Source organism: Kwoniella mangroviensis (genome assembly GCF_000507465.2).
Source record: "Kwoniella mangroviensis CBS 8507 chromosome 1 map unlocalized Ctg01, whole genome shotgun sequence".
Taxonomy (NCBI): domain Eukaryota; kingdom Fungi; phylum Basidiomycota; class Tremellomycetes; order Tremellales; family Cryptococcaceae; genus Kwoniella; species Kwoniella mangrovensis.
The window spans coordinates 3546739-3568362 of NW_027062533.1; the positions used below are offsets into that span (position 1 = coordinate 3546739).

Genomic DNA, 21624 nt, shown 5'->3' on the forward strand with positions numbered 1-21624 from the left:
ATATAAATTTTATAAATTCAATCAGGAACCGAAGGAAGGTCAATGACATTTTTACCAACAGAAAGACTCTTCGAAATATCCGATCCTTTTACCATCAACTTGGTTTTCACCATTCCCATAAATCTCACATACACTTGCACGCGCATCATCCATCAGCTTGGAAGGTCCACAAGCCGATACGGCTAATCTCTCGCTTCCTACTAGACCATTTACAGATTGGTGTACTAGGTCTTTGACGATCGGTTTACCTTGATGGATGGTGAGACCAACAGACTTGGTGATCTTCTCTTTAGAAGCTGAAGATCCAAGTTCCATGTCGGAATTCGAAGTCGATAATTCACCATCATTATTAGCGTCTGTACTGGGCTCATTGATATTTTGAGATTCGATTTTTTCGATCATTGGCGTTGACGTGATCCCGGGTGAACTCGATGCTGAGGTAGGGCTCGATTCGGTGGTATCGTATCCCAGTGATCCTACCAAGTCCTGTTGACCATTCGCTCCTCCCCTGGTTACGTACAGATCCACTTTGGTGGGTATATCTCCACATGCTCCCATATCTACGTATTCTCTCAATTCATTATCCAAAACGTCTTTCGCATAATTTTGATCTTTCACTATCCAAATTACCCTTATTTCCCTAATTGTCGGTTCGGGCACTTGGATTGAGATCAATTTCAATTTATACAAGTATGGTAAGATTGACGTTATACCTGATCCTCCTACCAAAAACAAAACTTTATCATATTGTTCGACAGGGTTGGTATGTCCATAAGGTCCTTCTAACAATAATCTCATGTCGATTTGTCTTTCTTGATTTTTGAGAATCTTCTTCTGCCATCGTTTGGTAGCTCCCTTGAGAGGTGCCACAAGGAAGTTTAAGGTAGTATCGTTTGCGTTGACGGTCCAAGAAGCAAGAGTGAAAGGATGATTTTCCCATGGTTTGAGTGAATAGGGAGTATAGATAAAGTAGTATTGACCCGGTTGAGGAATGATCTTGATTGATGTGGTGATGGTCAGTCTAATTAACCCTTTCTGATCGGAAGAGGACCAAGGAATAGTGGCTTTCGTGTTGATACCGGATTTGGATAATGCTTTGTAGGTTAGGACGATCACACGAATGACCCGGATTACTCTGTCCATTGCCTAGATACGAGGACCAATCAATACATTAGTGCTGCGAGCACTTCCTTCGATGAACAGGGTCAGCTCACCCAGACAGCCACACTGGCCCATTTCCAAGGATCATAAGCTCCATCCCAAATTTTCACATGATACCAACAAGTGACCAGGGTTACCAAGGCCAGAACGATATGAATCAGTAAGAAGAGTTCGTAGAATTTCTCTCGGAATGGTCGGACGGAGAATGGGATAAGCAAAGACATGACTATCGTTGCCTAAAGTGAGTCGCAAAAATTTGAGGATCAGCATTGCGCATAATGCCCGAAGCTCGATGCTCGATGCTCAACTTGGCCAATCTGAACTTACGATTACTCCGGTCCACCAGTATTGTTCTTTCATCTCGACAGCTATGTATCCCCTTTCCAGCCAAGTATAGCCACTGCAAGGAAACCCTGTCAGGTCCCGCATTGTCATTGATGGCCCATTTAACTCACGCAGAATGGACGATAGCTTGAAGAACAGCAATTCTAGCTACCCATCGATGGAACAGATTCAGCGTACCTACGACAGATGATTCATTCGTGAGCACCGTCGTTGTGTTTCATACGTCGGCGTTTAGGTATTTGGTGCACTCACTGTAAGACCAGCCGGTCATCCAAAGTATCACGTCATTTCTTCCTGCCAAACACCACAGAAGAGGCAGATTGTAGAAACACATTATACCAGTCCTATCACTCAGGTACCGTATGATCTGTGTATCTTTTTGACCATACCAGCTAGCAGTGTACAATCAGACGATACCTTATATCAGCCGTCGTTATCATTCGGCTAAATAGAGGCACAGTACGCACTACACATTTTCGTAAAAAGTATGGTATCCGATTGAAGTGAAGATGACATTCAGAGCCACATATCCGAATATCTGCACAGCCACATATACCGTCATCTAAGTGGGGTGATTCCACAATGACAATGTAATCTTCCACTCACAAACAGACCTTGTATCCTGGTAGGTATGCTCAGGAACCCCCAAGCAGAAGCTTGGGAATGTTTGTACCCAAATAAAGCTGGTACCTCGATGTGCTTTCGGTACATTGTGTACCATCGGCTTTTATGAGAGAAAGGAGGAACCTCTTGAGGCGATGAGTCTGAAGCGCTGTATGATCGAACGAACACTGCGAACAGTCGGTTCAACGTGCCGAAGAGAATGGCTAAACCAACTAGAATGTATAATCCCCATCCGAATCCGTGGTGCTGTCATTCAAGTCAGCACTTTCGAATGACTGCCACAAATAGTATCACGATCATGATGACTTAACACTCACATAACCCTCTTCAGTAGTCCAAACATCCTAGTCGACAGCATAGTATCAGCTGAATCCTCTAAGCTACAGACAATTGTGGGGCTCAGCTGACTCACATCAGTGTGCTGTCCGGCCCACCAAGCTTCTTCACTTAAAACAATTGTACTGTTGAATACCGTCCCAATGATGGTCGGATCGACTGTGTTAACATCTTCAATAAGATTCGATTGGTTCACTTTGGACGACAGTTCCTCCCACGAGGGTAGAGAAACACTACCATATTCCTCGCAATAGTGATTCATCAATTTCCATCCTTTATCCTTTTGCTTTTGCGTGGTACACCATTTCATAGTGGACAAAGCTAAACTCGTCGTGTGATATACAGAATTGCAAAGTCCGGTGTAGTAAACGGCGTCAGGGTCGATATCGCCAAATGTAACTTCGGTTAGAGCATCGTTGATACCTTCAACACAGTTGGAAGCGGGGTTCATGGTATATACCTGATAACCTTCCCCTCTCACCGCTCTGATGATGAGGATCACAGAGCAAAGAAAGATGCTGGAAGGTACCATGATTGTACTGTCAAATGTATGGTGGAGAGTGAGGGTAAATCAAACCAGTCTTGATCAGAGGACTGCGAAGAATTCTGAGTGAGTAAGTAGAGTTGACAGACTATGAGCCCGTACAGAGGGTTTTTTGACGTTTACCAGGAAAAGGTGAAGAAAACCCTCTGTTATATATGTTATTCTGCTCGGTCCCAATCGGTTTGGGATAGACCATAAACCCTTCTCTCATTGGCCATCGACCTCATCAAGATAAAATTTCCCTCCTTTTCAAGTCACACCTAGACTAGAAAGTCCCTTAGGGCAATCCACTCCCATGCATCACATCCCTCATTCCATTCATCCCTACGGCCCATACCCGGTCTGCCAGCCAGTCCGACGAGAAAAGGCAGTCTAGATTCAAAATTTACATCAGAATTGAATTTACTCCCGCCGCCGCCGTAGCTCCAAGCTCGTGTGGTTCCCATCAGTTGTCGTCCGAAGAGCATGGCATGAGCTAGGTCAGGAGTGAGGAGCCGAATTAGACATATTGCTTTGCTCCAAGGAGTCAAGGATAACCTTTTCGAAATCGGACACTGTACCGATAGGATCCGTTAGGTGAATCGCCAAACTGTAGAGCTTGAGGACAGACTATCGTAAAATTTGTGAATAGATTTTTGAGGAAAAGATAATAATTAGGTACGACTAGATCTCTTCGAGGAGATACGAGGTTAGGTTAGTGGTACCTTGCAGGAACGTCGGCCGATAAGATATCACATCACAGGAGTTCAGCACCACAAAGAAGAAGAGAAGAAGGGAGGTCTATTTTTGGACTAGACGCCAAGAAGGAGTGAGATCCATTTGTATGTCAAGTATAATGATGGAGAAGATCGACCGGATCGGAAAGATCAATCACTTGCTGTAACGGAACATAGTTACCAGTATCGACCGAAAAGTTGTACTCTGTATGTGAACACCGATTTTCTTTCCCGCTTATCAGATATAGGGAATAATTTTCCAGTTCCTTCCGAGGCCTGATTCTAAATATTCTTCTCAAGGTTGAAGCGATCTTTCTTCCCCGCGTTCGGTCGAATGGGCCTGGGGAGGTACAGGATGTATACCTATGGTTGCATTGTGGGGAGTGACTCATATCCCATGCATACTCCAAAGCTGCGAGTGTTCATGCACTGAGACAGCCGATCTCTACCAAGTGGTCGTCCCGTGATGCCTTGGGGAAAGAACTTCCCCTTCCTACCGGGACATACCCCTGCGACTACTAGCACAACCACGATTCGAGATGTCGCAATTTTACTTGCTGCGGCCGAAAGCGACAGTCAGACAGACAGAGGACGAAGATCACTCCTAATTAGGTTCCATATAACCCTAGATCCCAACTGAAGAGTTATTGAGAATTAAGCGATCTCTGTAATTTTATCGCCAGGTCGAATAACATATTTTCGGGTGAAACGGGAGATATGTACTGTGTGTGTAGAAAGATTGAGTTATCAGATTAGAGCGGCCGAAAATCGAAGGTAGATTACGGGTCGGATATCATGACGTGGACTTTTGGGCAAATCATTTCTTGTATCACGTGAACATGAGCAGATGATACGGTGATGACGTTTGGTTCGCTTTATGAGCGAGCATACTCAAACCACTGATCCTACTCGTGGTATCATCCGATGCCAATCTCATCATACACAATCCATAGTGACCAACAGCAACATCCACCAGCAATGACTATATAAGATATGACACGATGATCATCACCTGGTTCATACGTGGTCCCTCCGAGCAGAGGTTTGAGAGAAGAGGAGGAAGTGGTTCAGGGATCACCACAACTCGTCCTGGTGGGTACTGAGCTTTTCATCCATGGTCTAGGGTCACACAGCTGATATGATTTCGTCCAAGCGTAGATTCTGTATCCGTGCGTGTCAACTCGACTGGAATGTCATGCTATGATCGTGACTGACTGATTGTGATTCTCACAGTACGGCACAGGACCACCTGCAAGTACAGAGACGAAATGGAGAGGATTAGGAGATGAGCCGAAGATGTGAGTCAGCAGTCCTCTTGACTATCACGCAATTCGTGCTTCTTTGCCAACGATTCCGGTATCATAGTCATGCTATGACTTAAGGAATATATGAGCTAACTTGTTACGCGGGATTTCAGTGCGGGCTCAACAGGTGGATTCATTGGACTGATATCTGTGAGATCCCTCATCACGAGTTTCATGCTACTACGCCACAACACTAACAGCAGATGACGTGAGGTTCTAGGGCATTGCCATCTTCTTGATCATATCGACATTCATCGGTATCTACCTTTGGAACCGATACCGTAAACGACTACCATCCAAAACCAAGCGAAAAAGCGGATTTCATAATCCCTTACCATCGTTATCATTCACCTCTCACGGCTCTGATCTGAATCGAGATCCATATGCTGAACAAGTCGATATGGAATTAAATCAAGATCAAGATCTGGATGTGGGTGATACACCAAAAGCTTCAAAATTCGGATTTACCAGACCGGTGTATACCAGACAGAGATCATCAGAATGGGAATTACCCGTTGAGACTCCCCCTCGTCACCAATCAGTGAACTTGCCAAATCATCCTTCCGAAGCTGCTTTACCATTAAGGACCAAATCGCCCAAACCTCGTTCACGATCCAATAGTGTATCGTCAAATGCATCGATCTCTCCTTTCACTTCGACAATGAAAGGGAAAGGGAAGGGGACGGAGAGGATAGTGAACCCATTCGAAAATCCTTATAACAATTACGACGAATCGAGACTTAGTCCGAACCCCTATTCCGCCCGACGCCAAGGTTCAACGACATCTAGTCTAGGTTCTGCTGATGGATCTGGTATAATGGATGCTCAGAGAGAAGATACACCATCGGGAGAAAGCGATACGAGTGTGAGAGTATCTCAGATAAGAGAAGGCTCGAGATTTGTGGAGAAGTTTGAAAGTAAAGAATCTTTGGCTCTGTAGCGAACGAAGGACGTTCGTCAAGGTTGAGATTGAGGGAAACACACGTAGTCACCTGTATCACTCATTCTTCAAAGGAATCAAAGCACCATTTGACATGTATATCTGTATATTATCAATCGTACGACTGGCTGAATTGCTCTCTCAACGGCGATTTTCCCGATAGCATCGGCGGTTGCGTCGTCATCTCAATTCGCGTATCTTCGGAACGACTCCCGCATGGATTCGCCGTTTCACCTTGTCAACCAACTTGACCGAAGAAGGTGTGATCGTTCGATCAACACGATTCGTGCGCTGGACTAACCATCCTTCTGTGCCTGCTGAAGCGTGACTAGTTTGTCACAGACTTCTAGAACAACGCACGAGGTGTCGGAACTTGATCCTTACTGTATGAGTAGAGCGGATGACGTCTCTCTCGACCAGCAAACCTCGTTATGGTAGACAGCGATGACCGAATGAAGCTTTTGCATTGCGAGCGGCCCACTTGGAATGGCTTGAGTGGTGATATCATGTTAGCCCATGACCGTAACTATTGGTCACATGCATCCACATGCATTTAGAGAGGAACATTACATCATGCATGTGAGCCGTATAGTAACAGATGGCTGTGTCTCGACGTCACTCGTTGTGGTACCTTTCTTCTCTTAGACTGGTTTCGGAGCTTTAGCTTTTTAGCTTGTTTACAGGTTTACAGTACACGTATCGGGATATTCGACTTGAGTGTACGAGAATCATCATGGCAGTACAGCAGTCCAGTGCATGCATGACAGCAGTGGACAACGATGCTTTGGACTTCTTGGTTTGAGAAGGATTTGCAACTTGACAATCGACCTGTACACGCGATGAGTCGGTCATAGGAGATCAGATCTTCTTTTTTAGAGGGAACATCGAATCTGACTTCATGCTAGAGTGCACCTGAATACTCGGAAGCGGAATTGCATGCCAAGTCATGTAGGAACGCCTTTCACGATTTATGGAACAGACTCAAAGTTCTATACTACACTTTACCACTCCAGTGGTTAAGGTCGGAAGGCTTGCAGCGGCATAAGATACCCCATGAGTAGTGTCTGGTGGTCGGTGTGGCTTAGCAGAGTCGTACTCTGATCGACCGTCGATCATGCAGTGCAGGCTATATACCTGTACAAATAGCAGGAAACGATTCTTTTACTCAAGAATCTAGGTTAGAGTGATTTTTTTCAGTCCGAGAGGTTGTATGACGAGAGAATCAAGGGATTGATTGCAAGGAATGTTTGGATGTTGTGTGTTATGTGCTGTATGAGTGAGTAGTTACGTCGTGCTCGTATGTTGGTTGTTATGGTCTGCATCGGTGTTACCCTGAATCGGTCACCATGTTCTTGAAAATCAGTCGCGCTTTCCCACCGTAGCCCATGTTGAAAATGTCGAATGTTGGTTGAATGATCATTTTACCACTTGACACATCCATTGACCGCATATCACTTTTCATCTTTCCCTCAACCCTCTCATCATATTCCCATAACAAGCCAACTGCTCGTTATTCGCGTCATTACTCATTCATTCCATCCACCGCTGTTTTCATATCGATATCATTGATATTCTTGTTCGCTTGCCTCCTCTTGCCTCACCTCTGCGCCCTTCGACCTTGCACACCTACAACTCAAGACATTCGTCTCATCAGTTGTGCAGAAAAGAACATCAGTAGACGCCTCTCACTCAGCCAATAACGCTATCCTGCTGTACCAACTCCAGGTTATCAACCATCCCGTCCCATCCAATTCAGCAACTCTGGTCTTACTTAGTAGATTCAACTTTGGAAGATTAGTTCGGCGCCCCCTAAATCCCATCTATCATACTGATGTGAGTCACACTCATCCTCTCTGTACGAGCTATTCAGGGAAATCCGGAAAGACAAGTGGACTGACTAATTGTGCCATCCTTTCCATCTCAACACAACCCAACCCAAAATCACATCATCTGCTCATCCAACCTGCTCGCTCTGTACGATTTCATAATCGCTCTTGACCCGATAAACCTCCATCGGTATCTACTACCGTGATTCCCAAAAGACAGACGACCGGATCTTTTCGTCGGGAGTGTCGAAGTGTAGGGAATTTAAGGATTAGTAGGGTAAAAAGGAAAAGCAGCCGCGACCAGCCCCACTCACTCAACCTCACTGACCTATCTATTCAACTTTCCTACTCATTCATCATATATCCTACATCCCATCTGTGCCCATCGTAGCTATCTCCGTCCTCATCAAAATCACTTCGACGACGACCCAAAGCAACGGAAAACCCAACGAACGAAACTAAGACTAGAAACTCGACAATCGGTCTCCCACATTCCTTTCAACCAACTTTCCCTCTCATTTTCACATTCAGATTCAAATCACTTCCAATTCATTCAGTCCAATTCTCAATCCCGCCTTCTCTACCTCCTCAGCTCTGACGATCACTGAATCACTTCACTCTCAGACAGACGAGCCAGGGTGATCCCCACCCTCCAGCGACCCTCTCCACAAGCACCTGCTCAACCCCACACCAGTGTCTCACTTGCAGATTTCTTCGAGGCTCGCACACCTTGCAATACTCAGCTTGGTGGATGGACTACTTGCATGCAGGTTTATATGGTCAGTCTCTGTACTGTCTCCTATTGTGAGTAATGATTCAGATTACCCCATGGCATCGACATGCACCTACCATCGTTAGTACTCGATTGAACTATTTGATCCATACATCTTATCATCGCGCCAATCAAGGTTCGTAGATCTATCTTGCTGATAACGAAGATGTTATTCCACTGCTCATAGAGTGTCATCATCCTCGAAGATTCCATTGTTCAGAGTATCCACCTAGTACGCCTTACATCATGGACAGCTTCTCCTCGTCACCGTTAAACGAGTCCTTCCCCTCATCCCGCTTCCCATCACCTATACCCTCTCCCACCCAGACGGAAACCGACTTACCTATCGAGGTTGACCAATCGTTCAACTCCTCCCTGTCGTTCGGCGAGACCTCGCCATGCTTCTCGCCTAGTCCCATCATGCCGAAAAAGGGTGCGGTATCGCCCTCGTTCTCGCAGAATACCACTGGCTTCCTGTCGCCTTCACCCGTCTTCTCGCTCAAACCTCGTCGGCCAGATCCAGTACCCTTACAGCGCTTGACTGTCCCTTCTCCTTCTAAATCATCGAATATGGACCTTGATGATACTATCCAGCCTCTCTCTGCTCGACCACTGGGACAGGGAAGAACCTTCGGAAGGGAATTATCGGCAAACATCATGCAGCGATCAGCAGGACCAGCCACTACCAAAGCCAACAAGGGGATGATGTTACCGCCAAATCTGCCTGAGGCAAGGAATGTCATACGGCCTAGAGGAGGACTGCCAATGCAGTGGACATCATCAAATGAAGAGACTGGTAGACCTAGATTAGGAATGCAAGCTCATATGTTCAGACGAGAGGTGTGTTATCATATCATTGCTCACCAGTACCGTCACTGACAATCATCGCAGACCGACCCAGTCATGTCATTATCCCCTTGTTCAGTCGCCTCGACCTCTGCCAGCGACGACTTTGGCATGGATATTGATTCACCGGCACTTAAGTCCCGCCGACCATCTTCTCAGCAGTCACCTTCTTTCAGTGGTGCAGCTTCGTTCTCCGGGTCACCTGGACTTGGTTCTTTCTTCTGCGAATCACCTGCAGCGCCATCAGCCCAAGCTCCAGCCAAACGACGCTCTCTCGTCACTGGATCTCCAGCTTCACCATCATCTGGCTCGCCATCCGCCAAACGTACTTCACTCGGTTTGGGCATCGGTCGACCTGGCCTTGAAAAGACAGCTTCCTCCGGTGCAATGTTGTTTGGCGGCGGTCGGTTCAGCACTGTAGCAGCTCGACGAAACCCTTCTTTCAAACGACCTACCCTTGGCCCTCTCAGTGCTGGTTCTTCAGGCGACAATGGCCTCCGAACTGCGTCCGCCACTTCTGCCTTCCCCATTCTCTACGCTCCTCCAAAGACCACTCTCGGCGGTACTCAATCCGGTACATTCCCTCGTTCGGCCATGGCGCCAATGCGAAGAGCTTTCTCGGTATGCGATCAGAACAAGATGCACGAGATGGAAGAGGATGAGAGTGAATACGAGGCTTCACCTTCAATGGCTGGTACTCAAGCGGAATACATGCGAAGGTACGGTCCTCGAGCTATTCCTCGAGTTGACGGTTCCCCTGGGTTCAAGCCAGTCCGAGCATCCATCGCCACTTCTGGTCAAGGCGTGGCCAGCCCTATTGGTAATAAAGGGAAACAAAAGGTTAGCCCATACGGGCCTGGTGGATTACCTGGCTTCGGAGATAATGAGATGGACGGGAAGATTTTACCTTGTCACAAGGTCAAGGAGGATGGATTGGTTCGAATCACCCCCAACACCCTGCAAGAACTTCTTGCCGGGAAATACCACTCAAGAGTCAAACGATATCATATTATCGATTGTCGATTCGATTACGAGTACGAAGGTGGACATATCGAAGGTGCCATCAACGTCAAATCGATGGATGCTCTCGATCAACTGCTATTATCGGAATCGAAAGGTGTTCATGCCAATGGTAACGCATTGCCTGTGCCTAGTAGAAGTGGTGAATTAGAAGAAGGAGAACAAGTAGTGCTCGTCTTCCATTGCGAATTTAGCGCCAAAAGGGCACCGACTTTTGCGAAACATCTTCGTTCAAGAGATCGTCTAATCAACAATGCCCTGTATCCCAAGATCTTCTATCCGGAGGTATACATATTGGAAGGAGGATATTGTGGATTCTACCAGAGTCAACCTGATCGATGTAATGGTGGATATACACCGATGGATGATCCTAAACATCTCGAAAGGCGTAATTCCGACTTACACGATTTCAGGAAATTCAGCAGAACGAGATCTTTCACATATGGCGAACAACCCACTCTCCCTTCTCGTGCTGCTCCACCATGCCCCCCACTGGCTTTCGCCGCTGCCTCTGCTGCTACGGCTAGAAGACAGGGTATGACGATCACAGAAGAAGATCACGAACATGATTCTTCACCTTTGGGAGGTAACGGTCCTAACAGCTCTGGTAACGAAAATTCACCTTGTCCCAGAGCGGTATCGATGGGTCAACCCCCTATCTTCGGATCCGCCAAGACCCGAGTATTAGGTAGAGTAGGCTTTAACAGAGTAGCCTCATATGCCGGTACTGGGATGAGACAGTGATCAATAACTCCTCAACTTTTTCAACATCAAATCTTCATAATCGACTTTCCCGACATCAAACATCTCAAATACCCGATGACTGTAGCATAAACGTTTCTTGTTCTTCTTGCATTGCATTGCATCGCATCGCATCGCATTGATCTTTTCTTTTTGGACATTATCTATCTTTTAGCATGGTATCTTGCGTTTTTCTTGGGAATACTTTTTTGTGCTAGGTGTATATACGTCTTATTTTGTTAATATAATCATCCTCTTGTTAAAACATACACTGTAGCCATTATAAGATATACCATCATGCTTTCTTCTCGTATTCTTTCCTTCACTTTGCATCTTGCTTCTTTCTCTGTTTCTGCTTGGCACGTATATATACTTATCGCAAAATTGTGAATCAAGTGACCTTGCGTTTTGACAAAAATCATATATCTAGTAAATTGTTTATAAACTATTTAATTTGTGAATATAATAATGCATGTGATCTGGAAAAGACGACATTGAGTGCGTTGCGAAATGATACAGCGCTCTTAAGAGGGAAGGAGCGAGGAAAAGAAGTCAAGAATACAAAAACACGGTTTGGTTGACGACGCCTGAAAAATCAGGTATACCTCTCAACGACATCGTCCAATTTCTTCTCAAGATCCAACCCTATGAGCGTATCTAACAGTTTGACCAATTGCTTACTATCATCTTTTACTAATTTTGCCATCTCCTTTGCACCTGCCTTATCATCCACCAATCCAATCGACTTCGCAGCACTCAAACACCTCTGATCGACATATGGATAGACTTCGTTCCATTGTGATTGAATCCTCCTGAGGAATATCGATACTCCAATCGGTCCAATTCCTTTGATTGTGGATAACATATCTCCTACTCTCTTTTGAGCTTTCTCCTCATCATTCCCCAGACCCTCTATGGCCCTTTTGATTCCTCCCAAACTATCCTCTTCTCCTTCACCATTCAGCCCCCTCACTCCTTGGGCCAACTCTAAAAGCTGCACGGAAGTCTTCTCTTTATGTTGAGTTCGAGCTTTCCATAATCCCTCTCTTATCCTCTCTTCATCTGCTTTGACCAACACATCAAACTTGCCAAATTCGAATGGAGGATTAAGTAAAGTCGATATAGTCCTTATACCCAACTTGTGAGAAAGGGGTTTGGAAAGCAATAAAGATGAAGTGAGGATTTGAAATGGAGTCATATCCGAGTGTGGATATCGTATGTACCCCTCTGGTAAGATTGCTGGATGGGTGTCCTCGGCTTCGGCTTTTTCCTTCTTGGATGCAGTAGGTTTAGGCAATGGAGTAGGAGCGGTCTTAGGGTCGGATGGTGAAGTGTGTTTGGACCAGTCTACTTCGCCGTACCCCCTTTCAGGAGCAGGGTTAGCATAGTCTAATGCTTCGTCAGATAAGAGGTATTCCAATAAAGCTTTGGGATTTGTAGATTTGATACGGGGTATGATGTCTGCTGGAGATGTTTTGGACTTCTTATTGGATTTAGGAGAATCTTGGGATTTCTTCCTGTTGTTCTTTGGACTGTCTTGTACTTTTGACTTGGCTTCTTGCTGTTTTGATTTGGTCTTTGCCTTGCCTTTCGCAGGTGAAACATCCCCATTGGTCTTCTTGGTATTCTTGCTTCCTGATGGCAAATGATCGTAGCCATCGTCGGAATTATCTACACTCGGAATATCTGTAAGCTACATTTACATACTTGATCGGACAATCTCACTCACCATGATCGTATTCGCTCAATTCACTTCCACTTCCACTTTCACTGCTGGAAACATCCTTCTCATCCTCATGTTTCCTTTTCGCTCCCACAGACGTTCTCGATTTCGCTTTTGGGGTCATTATAATTGAAATGTCTTTGCAGTAAATGGTGATGACTGTTATTCAGCAGCTGGGTCCGATCACAAACAGTGTCCTAGCTGATTGTCGTATATTGCAAGATGAGCTGAACTCATCACGCATGAGGGTGTCAACAAAATACTCGTAATGTTCTCAAGTAAACATCGATCGATCTGCTACGTCATTCATCCGGAATCGAGGATCGACGAGGGTTGATTAGCGATTTAAGGCACGAAACCGGCTGGTCTTCGGAATCTTCCATGTTTTGGTGCAGTAAACTATATCATGACTTTTACAGCATCAAATAGGACTGTCCTTGCCTCGGAGAGACTGTTAATTTTTCTGATTTCCTGAGTGATCTTTTCAAGGTTCAAAAGAGATGATCGGACAAGAATGACCAAGAAAAGTATGATCTCACACTCTTCTTTTGGCGAAAGTGGCAGGTGAAGAAGCCTCAGAGTTATAGTACTACTGTATCTCCATTCTGGGCCCAACAATTCAGCCAGTCTTCTAGCCCACCTCGTAATTAAAAACTGAACAACACATTCCTGATACATACATATGTTAAAAACCGATCATATAAGACGGACACATGCATGTCCCCATGTCGTGACCTACTTTCGGTTCAGTCTCAAACTCTGTCAGAACAACACCGTGCAATATCCCAAAATGGCACCATTCTCTCCTTTACCTCCTACCGCCCAAATAACCAGAGCGCTCCAACCACCTCGATATCCTTTACTTTTCGGCCAGACCAAACAACACGATTTCTCACAACCACCCTCCAAACCCAAGGTCCAATCTAGACGCGGTCCATCTACACCTATCGAGCAATTCTTTCATGGTGGCCATCTATCGTTAGGTATCCTATTTTGTTTATTCATAGCTACCTTGTGGCTCTTGGCTGCTTTTTCTGCCGCTCAAATGAGTATATCTTTACCGTCGCCTAGCGACATGGTATATATGGATGAAAGTATGAACGAAGCTGGGATATGGGGTGAAGTGGGGATGTACGAGCTCAGTGCTTGGAGAAGGATCAGATTGGGTGAAGAAGGAGAAGGCCAAGGGTTGAGATGGAAGAGGAATGAAGCTGTTTTGGGAATGTTGAAAGAAAAAGAGAAAGAATCAAAATCCTCTATGACCACTGGTACAACTATTACATCATCTCATCCGGCTATAGATAACATTCCCATATCAACTTCCACACCTTCTTCAGTAATGGCTCAACCATCCTCACAGCAGAAGACAGGTCTACCTTCACCGTCGCTCTCACCGTCTCTCTCCAATCTGGAGCAAAGAGGTGACGAGAAGCCAGATAGCCTCAATTTCGATGACAACATGTTTCAAGAAGCGGTAGGTGAGGACGACAGGGCTACTACTAGCTCACTTGAGAGTAGGAGGCACAGACATCGTGTCGAAGAGAATAAGGAGGATGTTGACGGAGGGCTATGAGTGATTAAATCAACCTTCCTAAATAGCCGGTCAAATCAAGCCTAGATGATATTTTCATGTACAATATTTTCTTTCATAGATTCATTTGTAGTATAGATTACATATGTATGACTGTGTAATATAGATATCTTCAAACACCTACTGTTAACTGGCAGACCGAGTGATTTTGTAAAAAGAGACAGCATAAGGATGAAACTGATCGATTCGACTGCGGCGCACTACCTCTTCTAACTGAATCGTTATTGAGATAATTTCAATAGCTTAAATTTTCCTTTCCATCCTTTGGAAGATTTCTTCTTCACCATCAACTGTGGTTCTGCCTTATATGAAGAACTTTGACCAGTGGTTGCTGGTCGTTGAGGTGGCAATCCACCATCCCAAGCTTCCGCCTCATCGGAATTTACATGCACTTGATTATTCGTGTTTGTAAAGTTTTTCATATAAGTGTCGCTCTTGCCCTTAGGATTGAGTCCGAGTTCAAATGTCATTTTAGGATATGGATTAACCATTCGTTTCTGTCGAGCACTGGATCGTGGATGTGTGTTGGCAGTACTTGATGATCTGTCCGGGTTTATATGTCAAATACAATACCGTGTCAGCCATTGCCACACTCATCTGTGAGATGCAGTATGATCAGGAAAGGGATGTAGGGTAGGTAAGACTCACCCTTGTCTGATCCTTTCGTGGCGGGCCATATGATTTCTTGTCCAATCTTCACTTGCCGCTCTTCTCCTATCTTCAGAATCGGATTTCCTCCATCTCAGCCAGCTCCTTGAAGCTCGCCTCGGCTGTCCATCCAATATCGTACCATTTTGCAGGCCAGCTTCGTTGTACCTGATGTCCCATAATCAATCAGCAAGGCTTCCATTATGAGATTGAGATTACGACACATTACTTACGGATTATCTGTTCCGATTTCATCTTTATTTCGTCTTAGCATGAATGTTTTCGCTCTATCAATCAAACTCGTCCTTCTGCCCCTGATGTCCCTGTCCGTTTCATCACCTGTTCCAGGGGTTTGGTTATACCCAGCAATCATATTATATTGCGCCAATCTAACTCCTAGCTCTTCTTCGTCCATCTCTGAGACTCCACCATCCAGATACATACTTCCTCGTCTCGTATCGTCTGTCTCTCTATCATGAACCTCAACTTCGTTGTCATCGAGATGATCGCTGGTTGAAGATAGAGTAGAAGACGAGGATCTATCAGGGTTGGCAACGCGGAATTGCATAGGTTGCTCTTGTCCATGTGCATGAGCATGAGAAATTGCATATCCCTCTATCGACCGCTTACGAGAAGAGTTGGAATGGTACAACGTAGACGACTGATTTGAATTGTTGGTATACCTATCTTCATCTTGTTCATTGTCGTTATCCAGTATGTAGAAAGAAGCTTTAGGTCTAGTAGTTCGCGTTCTCGATTGTGGTCGTGGACCATTCGGTTTAGCCTTTGGCCATTGGCTCGTACCACTTCCAGTACCGGTAAGTTCTATAGGAGGTAATAGATGATAATGCCCTAGCGCCACGCCATGTGACGTGGACATTGGAGTAGGATCAGACGATCTTCTGATATTTGGATTTGGATTTACAATACCATTAGGAGGAGGAACCATATTGGCTAGATCCACTGGATCCACTGGATCCAGAGTGGGATTTACGATAGGTATGACCTCGTGAGAGTAATATATCGGTTTAAAACCGTTTGTGTTGCTGGGGAGATCCCATACGTGTGGATGTTTGGTGATCCCGGAAGAAGGAGACGGAGATGAAGGCGAAGAAGATCCCAAACCAGGTACGATAGGGAATGAAACGGGTGGTGTAAAAGAAGATGTATGCTGGGAAGTGAATTCTGAATCTAACAATCCAGGAGACATCGCCACTTCTGTATACTGTATTCCTGTTAGATGCCTTTTGTATACCACTGCAAAGGTTGTTGCAGCTCGGACGAGTGTATTTTCAATGCTACTTGTCGATATTACTGGACCAAGGTGAAGAGAAGGGAACCGAAGAAGGGGAAGAAGAAAGATGGGGATGATGAACTGGACAACACCACGGTTTTATCGCAAAGCAGTGCATACGTCGAAAGTCTCTTTCTCTTTGAAGATAGGAGATTCCAGAACACTTTTTCACAAGCTACAGAAACTACTAACCTTAAATTTAAATATACTTACCCCAATTTCAATCGATAAGTCGTCAGCTATGTCTCACATTGGCGGGTTCTGGGCCTCCCCCACCAGCTGGTCATATATACATATATATGAGAGGCAGAATATGTTCTTCTCGATCGCAGATACATGCTACTTGTATCTGAAGTCGGCATCGCCACCATTCATGTGCTCTGTGATGTGTGGTAGCAGAACACACATTGATAGCGACGAAACCTCTTGGTACGTATACGACACTGATTTCAATACTTCTAAAGAAATCCCTGGTGCACACAGTAACGATTGTTCCAAAATACAGCTGATTCGATACCCCGCGGCGTCGCAATACTCATCCAAGACAAGGTTGGTCTCATCTACCCCAAGTCCAGATCCAATCGATGTCATTCTGCCACAGCAATATCAACTGTAGCTTTTTCGTGTCCTGTAAATCAGTATTTAGTCAAAGCGGCAAGGTGAAACAAGCGTTATTACGTGAATCCGGCACCGTATCTCGTAACTGATGATCAGATGAGATATGGACATGTGTATTCGTTATATACATAAGACATGACATGGAACAGACTAGATGCAAGTGATGATGATGATGATGGTTGTAGTTAACAAGAAGTGATACTCATCAATTCAAGCGAAGAAAATGTTCGTAAGAGGAAGGAGATATGGGCGAAAATGCTATACAAAACAAAATGATGATGATTCGTACTTATCTTCCTTCAGTTTGTATCTCGCTGGTATGACATTACGCATCGATAATCATAGGTTCATCGATCGTAGCGCCAATGGACTTGTTCTTAGTCTCAATGTCGGACGAGGGCGCAGCAGGCGAGGAGAAGAAATCAGCGACCGACTTCGAATTCGCAGCTTGGGCCGGCGCAGGAGCGGGTGTAGGGGTCGGTGCAGGTGGTGACAATCCTATAGCAGTCTATCCCATTTATAGATCTATCAGCACATAAATCATTCCGTGAAAGACATCCTACTCACCCATGCTTCAGATTTGACCTTCCACTGACTTTCCTTGCCTTTACCTTCTTTCACCGCTACTTCCCTCAACTTCGCTTCGATCGCCACTTTCGTAGTTACATTCTCGAATCTCTCACGTAATTGAGATATCAGATCCGGTTTGATCTTCTTACTTCCATCCATAAGTCTGTACAGCTCTGCAAGGTGTTCTTCCGGGAACCCTACTTTCGGTGCAGGTCTTAATTTAGGTTGTGTCGTGCCATTGGCGATATCACCATTAACGACCACTGGTGCGGATGCGGGGTAGACGGGTTTGTAGTAGATAGAGGACGAATTGGGTACATGAATGGGTTTCTCAGGTACAGGTGGTGGTGCAGGTGCGGCTACTATTGGCTCGACGGAGAGGAGACATCGCACGTTGAGAGTTGTGCCGATGACGGTCGTGCTGAAAGACGATTTGAACGATTGTACAGGTTCAGGTGAGGTGAATGTGAATGGATTGATGGAATGAGGCGTCTCTATAGCAGGCAACGATAAGCACAAATACTTCGAACGCCGTAATTTGACAAGGATTTTACTCACTATTCAGGAGCTGGATTCTATACCCTTCCAATCCATCCACGCCCTCTTCGCCTATTATCTTCTCCCACACAGGTCCCTTCCAACTCGGCGTAAGCTTGACCACCTTTTTCGGCACATCCCGCGATTTTTTAACCACCTTCATCGGTAATCTAGCCTGTTCGGGTCCAGTGAGAGGTTCGACATCTCCATCAACAGGGGTGAATTCTACATCTTCAGCATCATCGAGCCAATCATCAAATTCTCCCTCATCCTCGTCGTCATCTTCGTCTTCCTCATCCTCTTTAGCCTCCCCATTACCGAAATCATCCACGTCTTCCCCACCTTCATCATCTACCCAATCATCGCTTGAGTCGTATGAATAATCGATAATCGGATCTTGGGCAAACGGTGTTCGCGGTCCTACTACGACCGATTTCTTGGTAAAGGTGCCTACGTGAAGTCCATCAGCTGTGTTACCTCATTCACACGTGTTTGAATCAGCTTACCGCAGTAAGGTGGTCTGGTTTGTTGGTCAAAGGCAAGTGTTTTCCACGGAAACCTTTTCCTATCTTTCAACTGTCTCAACACCTCACGTGGATCTTCTGCATCTTCCAGGGTATTGTATACATCTGCGACTGAACCATGAGGAGGCATACTCTTGAGGCCTTTCGGAAGATTTTTTCGAGACGGGCGAACTTGCTTGCCATGCTTTCGAAGGTGTTCATTGATGAAATCTACCGCCGAGTCAGCTCATATCCTATACAGAGGGATTGGCGACTTACCAAGTGGCTGCCAGTCCTGCACATCTACATCTTTCGTTTCCGAAGAGATATCGCCGTTGATGAAGCGATTTTTAGGTGTCCATCGATTTATTTCTGCTATATGCACGTTTGGTCTTTGGGTCATCGGTAAAAACATTCTCGAGTAGTCGCTACCTTTGCCTTTGACCGGAGAGCCATCGCCACCTTTCAGCTCTATCAATGATGTCAGCGTCCGCAAGGTGCATGTAGCATTGACGGTCCAACTCACTAGAAGGTCCCGCCTCACTAGCCCGACTGATCGGGGGTGTAGTGGGTGCTTTCGCCTTGAAAAAGCCCAACATCGCTTTGGCTTGTTTGGCTACAACAGCGTCCCGTCGTTCTTTCTCCTTCTCCTTGGCACTGTGGTCGAAGTTCCCATCAGCTGGTATAAGTCGATCTCCTGTAAGTAGACTTACGCTTTCTTCTCAGCCATTTCCGCTTTCCTAGCGTCACGTTCCTCTTTCTTCAGCCTGGCTGCTTCCTCCTATATTCGATGCATCAGCTTCCACCCGCTTATTCAGACCATTAAGGTTAAGCTCACCTCTTCAGGAGTCATCTTCCCCTTCTTTGTAGGTGATGCACTTCTCCCTCTCGACTCAACGGTATTGGCAGTTCCTTCCCTATCTTTCCTTCTAGCTATACGAGGTGACTCCTGCAACAAGGTCAGCTATGCCCTGACCCTCGGGATTATATCACTCACTTCGACTTCTTCCGTCTTAGCGACAACTACTTTCTCCTTCGCTTCCTTCACACTGCCCTTATCGCCTTTATCTCCCTTGATCAATTCCAGTTTTTCGATATCATCCAAACCGTTCAAAATCTTCACGCATTCTTCTCTAGCTTGTTCTCTCTCTTTCCTTCTCCTTGATAGCTCTTCCAGCTGATCTGAGGGAAAGTACTTCTGCAAATCATTCGCCTCCCAACAACGTATTTGCAATGCCGCGGGAACTTTGGTAGTAGATGAGGAAGGGGAGAAATCGGATGGGAGGAAGCCGTATTGATGCAGGGTGAATAATTTAGGGATGAGAGGTGTAAGCGATTCGTTGGGTAAGGGATCTGCCGGTAGAGCGTCAATATAAAGCTAATTGAGATTTGCCAGAAGGATTTACCTTGTCCACTTTTGACCACGTCCAAAGCGGATTTAAGATGTTTGATGAACAACGACTCATTACTTGAGGTACTGGAATGTCATGATATGAGCTGGAACCGACGTTTACAGAGAATGACAATCCGGCTCACAGTTCATGTCCGGCCATCACAATCAGTCCCCAAAACTCCTCTGGTATCTCACCGACCGTCCTCCCTGCTTCCACTTCGTCCAAGAGCCATCCTTCGAAGTTCAGCAGCTCTATCGAGGTTATCAGTCACGAGCAAAATCGAGCGATGATTTGGACTCACGTCGTCTAGGAAGTTTACGTGAAGATAGTTCTTGCTTGAATATCAATTTCCGACCTTTCAGCTCTACTATCGATGCATCTACAAATTCAGTCATTAGCTGTCTGTAACACATCTTGGGGATTGATTCTAGCTCACCATCTACCTTGGCCTTCTTGTCCACGCTGCCGCCATTCTCCTTGTCTTCTGGATTCACTACCATACAAGATGAGTGAGTCAGCGAACCCAATCTGCAAGTTGGAGTGACAGGGCCGACTCGTACTAACCTCCTTCACCAGCCTTCCTCTTCAGCCCTTCTCGAGCCGGACTCGGGCTCTGTTTCATGGTATATCCGCTATTCTCCACTGTGGTATTGGGTGTCATGGGCTCTACAGAGCGTGTTGACTCTGTAGTCATGGCGTTGTCGAGCTCCTGATCGGGTGTGGGTTCAGGTCCAAGGTGTAGATGCATTTGACATCGGGTTGGATCTTGGCTGATTGAATGTGGACGGTGGTTGAGTTGACGCGTGCATGCCCACATCACACATCATAGAACTCAAACCTCAACATTAAAGACGCGTCCTCGGGATTAGCGGTGTTATCTTCGTGTATCCACAGCGAACACTTTGAGAGAGCGATTGTGGCACCATCGTTTCACCGAACTTGTCCTGCGAGTACTCAGGAGAGAAGGAGAGACAAGTCTGACGGATGCATGGTGATCACGATTGCTCAGCCTTGTATATTTCCACTTAGCACGCGAGACTCGAGTGTATGGCATCAAGGATCGATGTACAACGAGGACAATTCGATCTAGTCACTGAGAAAGCTGAATTGGAAACATAGGAGTATCATTTCAAGTCAGGACAAGCTCTACACTTTGTCGTTGAGATGGGCGTCTCTGGTCAAACCCAGATTGAGCTGGCTGAGTCCTCACGACCGGCATTCCACCATATTTCGTATCTCGATTTCGATCGACCATTTCCAGCCTTGAGCCTCCATTGTTGAAAAAAATCGTGGCGTCAAGGTATGGTGAATGGAGTGACCAGCAGGTCGCTCTCCTTTCTCTCTTTCGTCATGTCCGCAGAGCTGATCACTCATACCCTTCATACAATCGGTACTCCTGCCTTGCTGACCAAACCACCTGACCATGTATGCCATTGACTTGCCGATTCTAACAAAGGTCAGTGGAATCGGAAGCCGAGTGATCAATGCCTCATAGCTAATGTAGTGCGTCAAACGCAAATGCCGGACAGAGTTTACGTGAAATCCAGGATCAGTCTGTAGCCCCTAACATT

General features: G+C 45.7%; 7 protein-coding genes across 7 annotated transcripts; 3 read left to right on the forward strand and 4 right to left on the reverse strand.

The window, feature by feature from the left end:
• Positions 1–51: 51 nt before the first annotated feature.
• On the reverse strand, positions 52–2917 carry I203_101321 (uncharacterized protein; the record flags this gene model as incomplete). The annotated part of the gene is made up of 9 exons (XM_019146273.1): positions 52–1146; positions 1215–1397; positions 1489–1561; positions 1617–1683; positions 1759–1898; positions 1974–2044; positions 2113–2376; positions 2448–2474; positions 2543–2917. The coding sequence occupies 9 exons, from the start codon at positions 2915–2917 to the stop codon at positions 52–54; spliced, it is 2295 nt and encodes a 764-aa protein (XP_019004832.1).
• A 1810-nt stretch (positions 2918–4727) lies between these two features.
• I203_101322 (uncharacterized protein) lies at positions 4728–5970 on the forward strand (the record flags this gene model as incomplete). The annotated part of the gene is made up of 5 exons (XM_019146274.1): positions 4728–4818; positions 4885–4895; positions 4960–5024; positions 5144–5180; positions 5251–5970. 5 exons carry the CDS (start codon positions 4728–4730, stop codon positions 5968–5970), a joined length of 924 nt encoding a protein of 307 aa, XP_019004833.1.
• Positions 5971–8814: 2844 nt separating this feature from the next.
• I203_101323 (uncharacterized protein) lies at positions 8815–11178 on the forward strand (the record flags this gene model as incomplete). Its single annotated transcript, XM_019146275.1, has 2 exons — positions 8815–9408; positions 9460–11178. The coding sequence occupies 2 exons, from the start codon at positions 8815–8817 to the stop codon at positions 11176–11178; spliced, it is 2313 nt and encodes a 770-aa protein (XP_019004834.1).
• A 592-nt stretch (positions 11179–11770) lies between these two features.
• I203_101324 (uncharacterized protein) lies at positions 11771–13022 on the reverse strand (the record flags this gene model as incomplete). Its single annotated transcript, XM_019146276.1, has 2 exons — positions 11771–12846; positions 12905–13022. 2 exons carry the CDS (start codon positions 13020–13022, stop codon positions 11771–11773), a joined length of 1194 nt encoding a protein of 397 aa, XP_019004835.1.
• A 666-nt stretch (positions 13023–13688) lies between these two features.
• I203_101325 (uncharacterized protein) lies at positions 13689–14471 on the forward strand (the record flags this gene model as incomplete). The annotated part of the gene is made up of 1 exon (XM_019146277.1): positions 13689–14471. One exon carries the CDS (start codon positions 13689–13691, stop codon positions 14469–14471), a length of 783 nt encoding a protein of 260 aa, XP_019004836.1.
• A 239-nt stretch (positions 14472–14710) lies between these two features.
• On the reverse strand, positions 14711–16347 carry I203_101326 (uncharacterized protein; the record flags this gene model as incomplete). Its single annotated transcript, XM_019146278.1, has 3 exons — positions 14711–15032; positions 15138–15305; positions 15371–16347. 3 exons carry the CDS (start codon positions 16345–16347, stop codon positions 14711–14713), a joined length of 1467 nt encoding a protein of 488 aa, XP_019004837.1.
• A 1027-nt stretch (positions 16348–17374) lies between these two features.
• On the reverse strand, positions 17375–20747 carry I203_101327 (uncharacterized protein; the record flags this gene model as incomplete). The annotated part of the gene is made up of 14 exons (XM_019146279.2): positions 17375–17557; positions 17617–18113; positions 18178–18606; positions 18663–18890; positions 18939–19091; positions 19186–19316; positions 19373–19440; positions 19498–19608; positions 19657–20012; positions 20066–20136; positions 20196–20304; positions 20355–20432; positions 20490–20546; positions 20618–20747. 14 exons carry the CDS (start codon positions 20745–20747, stop codon positions 17375–17377), a joined length of 2601 nt encoding a protein of 866 aa, XP_019004838.2.
• Between the last annotated feature and the right edge of the window lie 877 nt (positions 20748–21624).